The following is a 16,612-nucleotide window of genomic DNA, read 5'->3' as shown; positions in this document are numbered from 1 at the left end:
ATACTCTTCTTCTTCTTCTTCATCATCCTCATCCTCTTCTTCTGCATCCTCATCCTATTCTTCTTCTTCATCATCCTCATCCTCTTCATCCTCATCCTCTTCTTCTTCTTCATCCTCCTCTTCTTCTTCTTCATCCTCATCCTCTTCTTCATCCTCTTCTTCTTCATCATCCTCATCCTCTTCTTCTTCATCCTCATCCTCTTCTTCTTCTTCATCATCCTCTTCTTCTTCTTCATCCTCATCCTCTTCTTCTTCATCCTCTTCTTCATCGTCTTCCTCTTCTTCTTTTTCTTCTTTTTGTCTTCCTCTTGCAGGTCACTGCTCATGCGCAGATTTTTTATCGGTAAAAAATCGGCCGATTTGCCCACTAATTGCCGCGAAAATCGGCCGATCGGCAAAATCGGCCGATTTTTTTTCAACTTTACCGAAAAAAAAAAACCGGCCAAAATACCGAAAAACGGCCGACCAAATCGCCCACTAACGATCCGAAAATCGGCCGATTTTATTTTCGGCCGATTTTCGACCCATCTATGGCCTGCATAATGTGCAACAAAAAAGGAAAGGGGAGAGAGGGAGAGGGAGTGAGCAAAAATGCTAATTAGATACATTGCTCTAATTAGTTAAACCAGAAATCAGAAAACTCTTTGGTATTACCTGGATACCTTCAAGTTTATCAGGGAGCAGGGGCTACAGGGAGTCAAGCCTGACTTGTGGAAACCGAAGATAATCTACAAGCTCATCAGAGCAAGTGACGTTTTGGAGTCGGTTCCAGGCCTGCCTTCAGACACCTGCAAGGTGGTCTGGAGGAATGTTTCTTCAAACATCCTCACCAACAGGCACAAGGACCTGGCATGGATGGCAATCCAAGGGGGGTTGCCTCTCAGGACATTCATGCATGCCAGGAACCTGAGCAGATACAGACACTGCCCCTTCTGCATCATCCACGAGGAAACGGCTCATCACGTTTTCTGGGAGTGCTCTTTTGCTCAGGACCTGTTGGGGGCCCTGGAACCTGAACTCAAGGACTTTGTGCCACAGACAGCCATCACACACTTTGGGGTGTTGAACAGACTTTTCTGTGGAACTTTTTCCCTGGAGGACATTGACAGCGCCTGGTGGGTGCTGTGTTGTTTTAAGGACGCTTTATGGTGCGCCAGGAAGTACCTCATCCACCAGCGGGAGAGGATGTCCATTGAGGACTGCCGCAGACTGATCCTCAGTCTGCTCAGGGACTATACCTTGATGGACTTTAAGGAGGAAGAGGACGTCTGAAGATCTCCCCTTCCCCCTACTCCCCCTTGCGTGTCTTTGTCCCTTCAATAAAGCTTCGGGCCTGTGACCCCTTTTTTCCCCTCCCCCCCCACACACTCGATGCTTATTGTAAATTGTACTAATCGTATCTTGAATGATTTGTAATTGTAGGAAATGTTTTGTAAGCGTGCTATGGTCTCGGGGTAAGCGGCGTTATGCATGACGTGTTGGTCTGGGGATTGGTTCGTCACGCACATCACGTCAGGCATCAGTGAATGTATTTATTGAATGTATTTATCGTATGCCTGGAACTATATTGCAATGTGGTGCGCTGCGTCGCAGTATAGGGTGAGATGTACCCCGATAACGAGTATCATGTTTTTTTATACTTCTGTAATAAAGTATATTTTTCAATCAAAAAAATTGGATCAGAAAACTCTTCCTAATGTTCCAGATGTGGGACTTTTCCTAAGTGTAGTACTCCTAACAGCCGCTAGATGGCAGACTTTTCCTGAGTATAGCACTTCATCAGAGCAGCTAGATGGCAGACTTTTCCTGAGTGACCATGTTTTTTTTTTACTGGACATGTTTTATAGCAAAAAATAAAAACCACACAGGCGATCAAATACCACCGAAAGAAAGCTCAATTTGTGGGAAAAAAAAGGATGTAAATTTAATTTATGTACCGTATTGCATGACCACGCAATTGTCCGTTAAACTAGCGCAGCGCTGTATAGCAATAAAATGGCGTAAATTGCAGTATCTATCCCAGGGGTGGGCAAACTTTTTGACTTGAGGGCCGCAATGGGTTCATATATTGGACCCGGGGGCCGGACCAAGAGTAGATGAATGATGTGTATGTGTCATCCATAGTAAGTATAGTAATATTCCCCCATAGTAAGCATAGTAATTAATCCCCCATAGTAATTAATCCCCCATATAGTAATTAATCCCCCATAGTAATTAATCCCCCATATAGTAATTCATCCCCCATATAGTAATTCATCCCCCATAGTAATTCATCCCCCATATAGTAATTCGTCCCCCATATAGTAATTCGTCCCCCATATAGTAATTCGTCCCCCATAGTAATTCATCCCCCCTATAGTAATTCATCCCCCATAGTAATTCATCCCCCATATAGTAATTCATCCCCCATAGTAATTCATCCCCCACATAGTAATTCATCCCCCACATAGTAATTCATCCCCCATATTAATTCATCCCCCATATTAATTCATCCCCCATATAGTAATTCATCCCCCATATAGTAAGTCCTCCATATAGTAATTCATTCCCCATATAGTAAGTCCTCCATATAGTAATTCATTCCCCATATAGTAAGTCCCCCATATAGTAATTCATTCCCCATATAGTAAGTCCTCCATATAGTAATTCATTCCCCATATAGTAAGTCCCCCATATAGTAATTCATTCCCCATATAGTAAGTCCTCCATATAGTAATTAATTCCCCATATAGTAAGTCCCCCATATAGTAATTCATCCCCCATATAGTAAGTCCTCCATATAGTAATTCATTCCCCATATAGTAAGTCCCCCATATAGTAATTCATTCCCCATATAGTAAGTCCTCCATATAGTAATTCATTCCCCATATAGTAAGTCCCCCCTATAGTAATTCATCCCCCATATAGTAAGTCCCCCATATAGTAAGTCCCCCCCCTGTGTCAATTCACTTACCTTTGGTCCGCGCGTTCCTCTCGTATTCCCGCGCCGTTCTGGTCTTCAGGGAGGACTGTGAGAGGAGTTCGTCACGCTGCCCCGCCTACATCCTGGCTGCCCCGCCTACATCCTGACAGCTGCAGAGTCCTGACGTCCGAGAGGAGGGAGGGGGGCGGCCATCCGAGAGGGGGGGCGGCCATCCGAGAGGAGAGGAGGGGAGAGGAGGGAGGGGAGCGGGCGCCCGGCACACAGGAGAGCCGCATCTAAATTTGTAAAGAGCCGCGGCTTGCCGACCACTGGCCTTGCGGGAGCCTAGCTCCGCGGGCCGGATTAAAAGGACCGCCGGGCCGTATACGGCCCGCGGGCCGTAGTTTGCCCATTGCTGATCTATCCCATAGTTTGTAGACGCTATAACTTTCACACAAAGCAATCAATATACACTTATTGGGATTTTTTTTTACCAAAAACATGGAGCAGAATACATTTTGGCCTAAATTTATAACCAACTTTGAGTTTACTATATATTTTTTATAGCTGAAAGTAAAAAATATTGCTTTTCTTCAAAATTTTTGGCCTTTTTTTGTTTATAGCGTGAAAAATAAAAAGCGCACAGGTGATCAAATTACACCGAAAGAAAGCTCTATTTGTGTGAAAAAAAGGACGTAAATTTTGTTTGGGTGCAGCATTGCATGACCGCGCAATTATCAGTTGAATTGGTGCAGCGCCGAGTAGCAAAAAGAGGCGTGGTCATTAAGGGGGGTAAATCCTCAGGAGGGCAAGTGGTTAAGAGTTGATTGCAGAGTACTGGAAATGATCCCGGACGAGCCCCCACATGTAGCGATACCCCCGAAGGGGCTGCTTAAGTTTGTTCACTCCGCCACTCTGCCTCTCAACCCCAAGAACTGTCTCAGCCCCAAATGACACACCAGGCAATAGTGTAGGTGCAAGGACACTTAAATGGCGACCTCAAAGTGGGTTTAACTCCTCTACAAAAATTTGGCTCCAAGCAGGAGGAGAGCAGAAGAATGACTCTCTGTTGTGTCAGACTTCTCCCGTTTAATCCCCGACACCACAAGTCCAATAAGCAAACACTGCGCCCATCTGATGCTTAACCACTTCCCATCCGGCCCATGTATATAAACAGCCAGACGGTGGCAATGCAGGGTTGGGTGACTGTTTATAAACGGCCTCTCCACCCCCTGCTTGTGCGTGCTCCCTGGGAGCGCGCAGCACCGCGATCCGGTGCCCGCTGTGTCCTCCGGACACAGTGCAGCACCAGTCGTCATACGGGACCTCTGTGCGAGGTCCCAATCATGTGATCAGTGTATGGCCAATCAGTGATCACATGCAAAGTAGTAAGCAAGGATGTCACTTCTGACATCCTTGCTTACTACGTGTGAAATCTGTGAATGATCACAGAGGTCACATGGTACAGGGCTGTTCACAATAGCCTTGTACCATGTGACAAGCTGTGACCAATCACAGCTCTCACAGTATCTCTCAATGGTTAAAGGAATGCAGCCAGAGAGAAGGAGAAATTATTGCTTTTACAGCCTTTATGGGTATAAAAGCAATCAGTGTAAAAAAAAAAAAAATCTTCATCACCCCCCACAATGTACTGCTAGTGTGACAGTATGTAAAAAAAAAAAAAGAAAACATAAATAATAATATAAAAAAAAAATAAAAATGTAACTTTTTTTTCTTTAATTATAATTTTTTGTTATAAACTAATTTGGGTTATTTTTTTTTTACTAAAAAAAAATAACTGAATACATTTTGGCCAAGATTTATGATGAAATATTATTTATTTGCAAGATATTATAAGAAAAACACTTTTTAAAAAAATGTTTGGACTTTTTAACCAGTTGCCACCCGGCCTATGACCAGATGGCGGCCAGGCAACGGCGCTTCACGGCGGTCACATGACCCTAAACCCCGCCTCCCAGCTTCTGGAACCCTTAAATTCCGGGAGGTGCCGGCTTGAAGGGGTACACGGCGTGAACTCCCACTTCCAGTCCGGACACTTTCACCCCTTCCAGTCCAGACACTTTCACCCCTTCCAGTCCGGACACTTTCACCCCCTTCCAGTCCGGACACTTTCCCCCCCTTCCACTCCGGACACTTTCCCCCCCTTCCACCCCGGACACTTTCCCCCCTTCCACTCCGGACACTTTCCCCCCCTTCCAGTCCGGACACTTTCACCCCTTCCACTCCGGACACTTTCACCCCCTTCCAGTCCGGACACTTTTCCCCCCTTCCACTCCGGACACTTTCCCCCCTTCCAGTCCGGACACTTTCACCCCCTTCCAGTCCGGACACTTTTCCCCCCTTCCAGTCCAGACACTTTTCCCCCTTCCAGTCCGGACACTTTTCCCCCCTTCCAGTCCGGACACTTTTCCCCCCTTCCAGTCCGGACACTTTCACCCCCTTCCTGGCCAGGGCAATTTTCAGCTTTCAGCGCTGTCACACTTTGAATGACAATTGCGCGGTCATGCAACACCCATATGAATTTTTTTGCATTTTTTTTAGACAGATAAAACATTATATTGGTGGTATTGATTCACCACTGAGATTTTTATTTTTTACTATATAAATGAAAAAGCCCAAACATTTTGTAAAAAAGTGTATTTCTTATAAAATTTTGCAAATAAATAATCTTTCTTCATAAATCTTGGTCAAAATTTATTCAGTTATCTTTTTAGTTAAAAAAAAAACAAATTAGTTTATAACCAAAAAGTATAATTTTTCAAAAACATTTTTGTACATTTTTATTTTTTTTTGTATTATTATTTATGTTTTTTTTTAACATACTGTCACCCTAGCAGTCACTATAGCGACACTGTACTACTTTTGAGGGGTGATTTTTTTTTTTTTTTTTTACACTGATTGCTTTTACACCCATAAAGGCTGTAAAATTAATTATTTCTCCTTCTCTCTAGCTCAGTGGTTCTTAACCTGGGTTCGATCGAACCCCAGGGGTTCGGTGAGTCAGTCTCGGGGGTTCGACGGAGGTGAAGACCCACACCCGACTCATATGATTCGTGCAGTAAATATTCATTATTATGTTTTTGTTTTTGTGTGAAAATCATGTTTTAATGGTTTTGTTCTTTGTTCTTAACGGTTTTGTTCATTTTGTGCACCTATGTATAAATATATACCTATGTTTTGAATTTTAAAAATCATATTTTATTGTTCCAATTAAGAAGGGTTCGGTGAATGCGCATATGAAACTGGTGGGGTTCAGTACCTCCAACAAGGTTAAGAACCACTGCTCTAGCTGCATTCTTGCAGCCATTGAGAAGTACTGTGTGAGCTGTGATTGGTCACAACTTGTCACATGGTACAAGGCTGTTGTGAATAGCCCTGTACCATGTGATCTCTGTGATCCTTCACAGATTTCACACGTAGTAAGCAATGATGTCAGAAGCAGGGGCGGACTGGCAACTCATGGGGCCCCCGGGCAATAAGGGATCACGGGGCCCCTGTGTCCTTGCCCAAACCACACCCAAAAAAGCCTAAGAAAGGTACCAGGAGCATCTCATGGGGCCCCCTACTGACCCAGGGCCCTCAGGCAGTGCCCGAGTTCCCAAATGGTCAGTCCGCCCCCTGGTCAGAAGTGACATGTTGCTTACTACTATTCATGTGATCACTGATTGGCCAATCAGTGATCACATGATCGGGATCTCACACAGAGGTCCCGTACAGCGATCGGTGCTCCATTGTGTCCAAAATGGCGGGCACCGTTTATGAACGGCAACCCGTTCCTGCACTGCCCCCGCCCGGCCGTTTATATACATGGGCCGGACAGGAAGTGGTTAATGGATCTCCTGATTGGCTCTCTCTCTATTACTGTCTGAGAGGAGACAGGATTGGCTGAAATCTCTCACTGCCTTGCCTGTGTCAGGTTACAGCCGGCACACATATATATGACAATAATACAGATCATTTTCTGGTGAAACTTTGATGAACATCCTTCCAGAGGGGCTTATGTATGAAAAGTGTTCTGACAGAACAGGTCCATAGCAACCAGTCAGAAACCTGTATGACAACTGACTGAAAATCTGAGGGGTTGCTATTGTCAACAAGACACGTTCTCCAGCTCCACCTTCTCCTCACAAGTGACAGAAAAAGCCGTCACTCAAGTCTCAAAAGACGGCCTTTCAAAGCGTGTCCCGCCTACAGCCGCCTCCACACCAATCCCGCGCAAGGAACCTCCCCCTTGCTCAAAGTGGATTGGCTCGCCCCGCGCTGTACGCGTTATGATTAGCTCCGAGTCTCGCACAGTCACCTGCTGCAGGCTTGGGGGCGTGCCCTCCACCTGTCATCCGCTGCAGGAGTGGCTAGAGCGCGGAGCGATAGAGGGGGCGTGTGTCAGGGTTCTATTCACAGAGGAGACTTACGCTGCTCCGACGGCGTAGCTCCCATTCAGGCTCAGGAAGCTTACGTCGGAGCCAGGAAAAAAGGCGTAAGCGGCAGACTGTCCCTGTGTGCTCCTCCTCCTTCCTTCCCTGTTCCCAGGTGAGGTCAGCCGGATCAGGAGGAAAAGGAACGGGTAACCGGGGGAGAGATGGCCGGCAAGGAGAACGAGCTGTGCGAAAGCCTCATTATCTGGGTGAGAGTGGGGGGGAGGGGCTTTGACGTCATACGTGGGGGGCTTGCGGGTGATTCCACCAATGGGGGCTTTCAATTATTACGGGGGGAGGGGGTCATGTATACACTGCATCAATGTGTTATCTGCTATATATATATATAATATATAGGTGTGTATATATATATATATTCATAATAATATAAAAAATATAACAAATATATTAAAAATAATATACAAATAGCATATATTCATAATAATATATAAAAACCCCAAAAAACTATAATGATCTATTTTATGTAATGTATGAATTATTCTTCCTCAGTGATATCCCGCTGTCCTTTATATATATATATATATATCACCCAAGTGGGGTTCTGAATGCCGTGGGACTACAAATCCCAGCATGCTTTAACATCAGAATAACTCAAAATTTTATTTAACCCATGGTAGGAAAAGGATGATTGGGGAATGTATGTACACAAAAAAAAAAAAATATGTTGCAAGTTTTTTTAAATATATTTTTTTAAATGCGTTTAATATTTTTTGTTTTATAATTTTGTTTTTCATTTTTTATAATATATAAAAAAATTATATCAAAAACTTTATATTCTATGTAATTGATGAATTTATATATTTTAATTATATCTATATCTATATATATATATATCTATATATATATATATATATATATATATTTTTTTTTTTTTTTATATTTTATATATATATATATATATATATATATATATATATAATATAAAAAAATATATATTTTATTATGCTATTACATTATTTTATATCTATATAGTCCCTATATATATTAGATATATAGTGAATTATTTAAGACTGTCACACACCTTTTCTTTTTTTCTTCCAAAAGTTACATCTTTATTTATAAAAATATTTACAATATACAAATAAGCAACAGTGTTCCTTAAAAATAAATAAGTAAATAATAATAATTTTTATATATATATATATATACAGTCATGGCCGAAATTGTTGGCACCCTTGATATTTCTCCAGGAAATCATGTATTTCTCACGAAACGTATTGCATTAACACATGTTTTGCTATACACATGTTTATTCCCTTTGTGTGTATTGGGACAAAACAAAAAAAGGGAGGAAAGAAAGCAAATTCGACATAATGTCACACAAACCTCCAAAAATGGGCTGGACAAAAGTATTGGCACCCTTTCACAACTGCGGATAAATAAGAATGTTACAAGCATGTGATGCTCCTGTAAACTCACCTGGGGCAAGTAACAGGTGTGGGCAATATAGAAATCACACCTGAAAGCAGATAAAAAGGAGAGACGTTCACTTAACCTTTGCATTGTGTGTCTGTCTGTGCCACACTAAGCATGGACAACAGAAAGAGGAGACGAGAACTGTCTGAGGACCTGAGAACCAAAATTGTGGCAAAATATCAACAATCTCAAGGTTACAAGTCCATCTCCAGAGAACTAGATTTGCCTTTGTCCACAGTGCGCAACATTATCAAGAAGTTTGCAACCCATGGCACTGTAGCTAATCTCCCTGGTCGTGGACGGATGAGGAAAATTGATGAAAGATTGCAACGCAGAATAGTCCGGATGGTGGATAAGCAGCCCCAAACATGTTCCAAAGACATTCAAGCTGTCCTGCAGGCTCAGGGAGCATCAGTGTCAGCGCGAACTATCCGTCGACATTTAAATGAAATGAAACGCTATGGCAGGAGACCCAGGAGGACCCCACTGCTGACACAGAGACATAAAAAAGCAAGACTACAGTTTGCCAAAATGTACTTGAGTAAGCCAAAAGCCTTCTGGGAAAACGTCTTGTGGACAGATGAGACCAAGATAGAGCTTTTCGGTAAAGCACATCATTCTACTGTTTACCGAAAACGGAATGAGGCCTACAAAGAACAAAACACAGTACCTACGGTAAAATATGGTGGAGGTTCAATGATGTTTTGGGGTTGTTTTGCTGCCTCTGGCACTGGGTGCCTTGACTGTGTGCAAGGCATCATGAAATCTGAGGATTACCAAAGGATTTTGGGTCGCACTGTAGGGCCCAGTGTCAGAAAGCTGGGTTTGCGTCCAAGATCCTGGGTCTTCCAGCAGGACAATGACCCCAAACATACGTCAAAAAGCACTCAGAAATGGATGGCAAAGAAGCGCTGGAGAGTTCTGAAGTGGCCAGCAATGAGCCCAGATCTAAATCCCATTGAACACCTGTGGAGAGATCTTAAAATTGCTGTTGGGAAAAGGTGTCCTTCCAATAAGAGAGACCTGGAGCTGTTTGCAAAGGAAGAGTGGTCCAAAATTCCGGGTGAGAGGTGTCAGAAGCTTATTGATGGTTATAGGAAGCGACTGATTTCAGTTATGTTTTCCAAAGGGTGTGCAACCAAATATTAAGTTAAGGGTGCCAATACTTTTGTCCAGCCCATTTTTGGGGTTTTGTGTGACATTATGTCATATTTGCTTTTCTGCCTCTGTTTTATATTTGTTCCAATACATACAAAGGGAATAAACATGTGTATAGCAAAACATGTGTTAATGCAATACCTTTTTTGTGTGAAATACTTGATTTTCAGGAAAAATATCAAGGGTGCCAACAATTTCGGCCATGACTGTATATATATATATATATATACACACACATACACACACTCACACGTAATGTGTGTGTGTGATATAAAAGTGACACTTCTCTCGCTAGTCTATATATATCGCTCAAGTGGAGTTGTGTTCTGACTTTTGTGGGACTACAAATCTCAGCATGCTCAGTCATCACAATAACTCTGAACATATGATCTAATCCATGGTAGGACTAAAAGAGTTATGCGTGTTACAAAAAAAATAATGTTGCGTGTTACAATTTTCTTTTTTATATATATATATGTATTTTAAATGTATACATTTATTTTTTATATAAACGTAATTCATTTTATATTAACGCAATAACTCCAAAACAAATAATAATATATATATACAATATTGCCAAAAAGTATTCGGACCCCCTTCTCTGGAGCCAAAAGTATTGGGCCCCCCTCCAAATCACTGGATTCAGGTGTTCCAATCCCCTCCATGGACACAGGTGTATACAATCAGCCCCTAGGCATGCAGACGGCTTCTACAAACATTGGTGAAAGAATGGGTCGCTCTCAGGAGCTCAGTGACTCCAAGCGTGGTCCCGTGATAGGTGGTCACCTGGGCAATAAGTCCATCCGTGACATTTCCTGGCTACTAAATATTCCACGCTCAACTGTTAGTGGGATTATAACAAAGTGGAAGCATCTGGGAACAACAGCAACTCAGCCACCAAGTGGTAGGCCACGTCACATGACAGAGCGGGGTCAGCGCATGCTGAAGCGCACAGTGCGCAGAAGTCACCAACTGTCTGCAGAGTCAATAGCTAAAGACCTCCAAACTTGGTGTGGCCTTCAGATGAGCCCAACAACAGTGTGTAGAGAGCTTCATGGAATGGGTTTCCATGGCCGAGCAGCTGCATCCAAGCCTTCCATCACCAAGTGCAATGCAAAGAGTTGGATGCCGTGGTGTAAAGCACGCCGCCACTGGACTCTAGAGCAGTGGAGATGTGTTCTCTGGAGTGACCAATCATGCTTCTCTGTCTGGCAATCCGATGGACGTGTCTGGGTTTGGCGGTTGCCAGGAGAACGGTACTTGCCTGACTGCATTGTGCCAAGTGTAAGGTTTGGTGGAGGGGGGATTATGGTGTGGGGTTGTTTTTCAGGGGTTGGGCTTGGCCCCCTAGTTCCAGTGAAGGTACTCTAAGGGGCTCGGCATACCAAGGCATTTTGGACAATTTCATGCTCCCAACTTTGTGGGAAGAGTTTGGGGATGGCCCCTTCCTGTTCCAACATGACTGCCCACCAGTGCACAAAGCAAGGTCCATAAAGACATGGAGGAGCCAGTTTGGGGTGGAGGAACTTGACTGGCCTGCACAGAGTCCTGACCTCAACCCCATAGAACACCTTTGGGATGAATTAGAGCGGAGACTGTGAGCCAGGCCTCCTCCCCCGACATCAGTGCCTGACCTGACAAATGTGCTTCTGGAGGAATGGTCCAACCTTCCCATAGACACCCTCCTAAACCTTGTGGACGGCCAACTCAATATTGAACCCTACGGACTAAGACTGGGGGGCCATTAAAGGTCATGTGTGTGGAAAGGCAGGCGACCAATACTTATGGCAATATAGTGTATGTCCGAAGCAAAACTGCTGCACATAACATTTATTTAAAATAAATAACAAAATTACAAACTCTAAAAGAATATCCCTCTTGTATTGAACTGTATTGTTGCTGTATTGTCTCCCGTTATATTGTAAAGCGCTGAGCAAACTGTTGGCGCCATAAATCCTGTATAATAATAATTGTAATTTATTTTAAATACATTTTATGTGCAGCAATCCTGCTTCAGTTTTGATATGGCCATTGCAATGACCTGATTGCTTTGTATGAAGAAGAATTACAGCTGCACACTTTGCTTCACCTGTTTGTGTAGATATACCATATATATATGTGTGTGTGTGTATTTATATATATATATATATATACCGTATTTTTCGCCATATAAGACGCTCCGGAATATAAGACGCACCCAATTTTAAAGGAGGAAAATCTAGAAAAAAAAGATTCTGAACCCAATACATATAGTAATTCATCCCCCATAGTAATTCATCCCCCATATAGTAATTCATCCCCCATAGTAATTCATCCCCCATATAGTAATTCATCCCCCATATAGTAATTCATCCCCCATAGTAATTCATCCCCCATATAGTAATTCATCCCCCCTATAGTAATTCATCCCCCATAGTAATTCATCCCCCATATAGTAATTCATCCCCCATAGTAATTCATCCCCCATAGTAATTCATCTCCCATATAGTAATTCATCCCCCATATAGTAATTCATCCCCCATAGTAATTCATCCCCCATATAGTAATTCATCCCCCATAGTAATTCATCCCCCATATAGTTATTCATCCCCCATATAGTAATTCATCCCCCATATAGTAATTCATCCCCCATAGTAATTCATCCCCCATATAGTAATTCATCCCCCCTATAGTAATTCATCCCCCCTATAGTAATTCAACCCCCCTATAGTAATTCATTCCCCATATTGTGTCAATTCACTTACCTTTGCTCCGCGCATTCCTCTCGCCGTGTTCCCGCGCCGTTCCGGTCTTCAGGGCGGACTGTGAGAGGAGAGGAGTTCGTCACGCTGCCCCGCCTACATCCTGACAGCCAATGTTTGCCACTCTCCGCGGGCCGGATTAAAAGGTCCACCGGGCCGTATACGGCCCGCGGGCCGTAGTTTGCCCATTGCTGATCCACGAGCAGAGGGGGTGATGACGTCAGCGCGCACCGCCGGGTGTACTAAGATGGCCGACCGCTCCAGAGATAGGCCAAAGCCGCGGCCTTTCCTACGGCCGTGGCCGCGCCTCACGGATTCTCTCTCTATTCGTCATATAAGACGCACCAACTTTCCCCCCCCAGTTTTGGGGAAGAAAAAGTGCGTCTTATACGGCGAAAAATACGGTATGTGTGTGTGTGTATTTATATATATATATGTGTGTGTGTATATATATGTGTGTGTGTATTTATATATATATATATATATATATGTGTGTGTGTATTTATATATATATGTGTGTGTGTATTTATATATATATGTGTGTGTGTATTTATATATATATGTGTGTGTGTATTTATATATATATGTGTGTGTGTGTATTTATATATATATGTGTGTGTGTGTGTATTTATATATATATATATGTGTGTGTGTGTGTGTATTTATATATATATGTGTGTGTGTGTATTTATATATATATGTGTGTGTGTGTATTTATATATATATATATATATATATATATGTATTTATATGTATGTATTTTTAGAATATATTGTAATAATGTGGAAAATATAGTCCTGTGAGATTACCTGCAATGGGAAGCTGCTGGGTATTGTTTTTTTTTTTTTTTTAAGTTTTCAACAAGCAATGCAGACACAACAGCATTAATAATCAATGACTGGATGGGAAGCTCCTCTCCCTGACAGCCCCTGTGTGTGAGGATGGATTTCTTTGTACACACTCTGTAGTTGGATATGTGATCACTTGTTTATAGAAGGCAGGAAAATGCATTGTTTTCTTTTTTTAACACGTCTGTTTAATTTCCGTCTGCTGTCGATGTGTCCTGCGCTCAGATTAGTCACATGGGTTTGAATTGTGAGGATGCAGTTAAATTTCCCTGAGTGCATGGCGAGCGTGTTTTATGAGCATCCTGACGTGTTTACAGTATATATTACGATGATTTTCTGTAGAGTTGTGTTGGATGATTGCATGCTCCCCGCTCAGGAATCAATGCAGCCATGCCTGAAAATGTTTCCGTGAACTGGATTTATTTTTCCGGGGGTTTCCTGGCTTGTTAAGAAAATGAAGGATTCTTTTTAGGCATGGAAGGGCCGAGTCTCTCTATTGGTCCTGTTGCTGGAGGTGAAGAGAGCGCTCACCTGCTTCTGCTGCATCCTAGCCTGGTTGGTGGAAGCCGTGAGGAGCTGCTGCTCTTTTGGTGGTGAGAAAAATTCAGTAGCCTACTGTAGCGTTTCGGCCTTCGAGAGAGAGAAGCTGTAGGCTAGAGGGGGTCAACTTACTTGATATAGGTGGCCTCCAGTGTGGTCTCTTACATCATCAAAGGGCCACACCTAATGTCCACGGTATGTGATACTACACAAAGCTGTCAGAGGCTGCAGACATATTACAGAAGATGGTCAGAGACTGCAGACACGCTACAGGAGATGGTCAGAGACTGCAGACATGCTACAGGAGATGGTCAGAGACTGCAGACATGCTACAGGAGATGGTCAGAGACTGCAGACATGCTACAACAGATGGTCAGAGACTGTAGACATGATACAAGAGATGGTCAGAGACTGCAGACATGATACAAGAGATGGTCAGAGACTGCAGACATGATACAAGAGATGGTCAGAGACTGTAGACATGATACAAGAGATGGTCAGAGACTGCAGACATGATACAAGAGATGGTCAGAGACTGCAGACATGATACAAGAGATGGTCAGAGACTGCAGACACGCTACAGGAGATGGTCCGATAATGCAGACATGCTACAGGAGATAGTCAGAGACTGCAGGCATGGTATAGGACAGGGGTCTCCAAACTTTCCTAAAAAAGGGCTAATTTAGTATCTCTCGAACTTTAGAAGGGTCGGACTGTGGCCTGTGGGAGTAGAAATTGTCCTAGTGTCAAAGTTAATGTCCCACCATTGGTATCAGTGGGAGGAATAGTGCCCTATCATTGGTGTCAGTGGGAGGAATAGTGTCCCATCATTGGTGTCAGTGGAGGAATAGTGCCCCATCATTGGTGTCAGTGGGAGGAATAGTGCCCCATCATTGGTATCAGTGGGAGGAATAGTGCCCCATCATTGGTATTAGTGGGAGGGATAGTGCCCCATCATTGGTGTCAGTGGGAGGAATAGTGCCCCATCATTGGTGTCAGTGGGAGGAATAGTGCCCCATCATTGGTATCAGTGGGAGGAATAGTGCCCCATCATTGGTGTCAGTGGGAGGAATAGTGTCCCATCATTGGTATCAGTGGGAGGAATAGCGCCCCATCATTGGTATCAGTGGGAGGAATAGTGTGGTGTCAGTGGGAGGAATAGTGCCCCATCATTGGTGTCAATGGGAGGAATAGTGCCCCATCATTGGTATCAGTCGGAGGAATAGTGCCCCATCATTGGTGTCAGTGGGAGGAATAGTGCCCCATCATTGGTATCAGTCGGAGGAATAGTGCCCCATCATTGGTGTCAGTGGGAGGAATAGTGCCCCATCATTGGTGTCAGTGGGAGGAATAGTGCCCCATCATTGGTATCAGTGGAAGGAATAGTGCCCCATCATTAGTATCAGTGGGAGGAATAGTGCCCCATCATTGGTATCAGTGGGAGGAATAGTGCCCCATCATTGGTGTCAGAGGGAGGAATAGTGCCCCATCATTGGTATCAGTGGGAGGAATAGTGCCCCATCATTGGTGTCAGTGGGAGGAATAGTGACCCATCATTGGTATCAGTGGGAGGAATAGTACCCCATCATTGGTATCAGTAGGAGGAATAGTGCCCCATCATTGGTATCAGTGGGAGGAATAGTGCCCCATCATTGGTGTCAGTGGGAGGAATAGTGACCCATCATTGGTATCAGTGGGAGGAATAGTACCCCATCATTGGTATCAGTGGGAGGAATAGTGCCCCATCATTGGTATCAGTGATTAGAATAGTGCCCCATCATTGGTATCAGTGGGAGGAATAGTGCCCCATCATTGGTATCAGTGGGAGGAATAGTGTCCCATCATTGGTGTCCAGGGGGGAAGGGGGGATAGTGCCCCACTGTTGGTATCAGTGGCAGGAATTATGCCCCACTATTAATGTCAGTGGGAGGAACAATGCCCCGAGGGCCAGATAAAGGCAAGCAAAGGGTCGCATCTGGTCCCTGGGCCTCTGTTTGGAGACCACTGGTATGGGAGATGTTCAGAGACTGCAGATATGATACAAGAGATGGTCAGAGACTTCATATATGATACAAGAGTTGGTCAGAGACTGCAGACATGATACAGGAGATGGTCAGAGACATCTGATATGATACAAGAGATGGTCAGAGACTAGAGACATGATACAAGAGATGGTCAGAGACTTCAGATATGATACAAGAGATGGTCAGAGACTTCAGATATGATACAAGAGATGGTCAGAGACTTCAGATATGATACAGGAGATGGTCAGAGATACTACAGGAGATGGTCAGAGATACTACAGGAGATGGTCAAAGACTGCAGACATACTACAGGCATGCTTGGAGACTGGGAACATGCCTCAGAAGACTGTCAGAGACAGGGAACACATTACTTGAGACTGCTAGAGATTACTGCCATTACAGTCCTTTTTCAAGTTGGCGCTCAAGTTTAAAGCCCATTGAATGATTAGCACCCCTTTGATACGTATACAGTTGTGACCAAAATTATTCAACCCCCACTGAAATTGAGTGTTTTGGCCAGTTTGAC

At 43.6% G+C, this 16,612-nt stretch overlaps 1 protein-coding gene across 1 annotated transcript in view; it reads left to right on the top strand.

Annotated features, from left to right (window-relative positions):
* Nucleotides 1–7,317: 7,317 nt before the first annotated feature.
* The window catches only part of HOOK1 (hook microtubule tethering protein 1), a gene marked incomplete at its 3' end in the record, with an annotated part of 130,781 nt that continues 121,486 nt past the window's right edge, over nt 7,318–16,612 (top strand). Inside the window, exon 1 of the mRNA XM_089659580.1 lies at nt 7,318–7,547. Coding sequence (XP_089515706.1) covers nt 7,503–7,547 — 45 coding nt within the window. The remainder of the gene's footprint in view (nt 7,548–16,612) is intronic.

This window comes from Staurois parvus, unplaced genomic scaffold (genome assembly GCF_062004578.1).
Source record: "Staurois parvus isolate SC_StPar_1 unplaced genomic scaffold, SC_StPar_1.0 ptg001167l, whole genome shotgun sequence".
NCBI classification, from domain to species: Eukaryota; Metazoa; Chordata; class Amphibia; order Anura; family Ranidae; genus Staurois; species Staurois parvus.
This window is presented reverse-complemented; position numbering and strand designations above follow the sequence as displayed.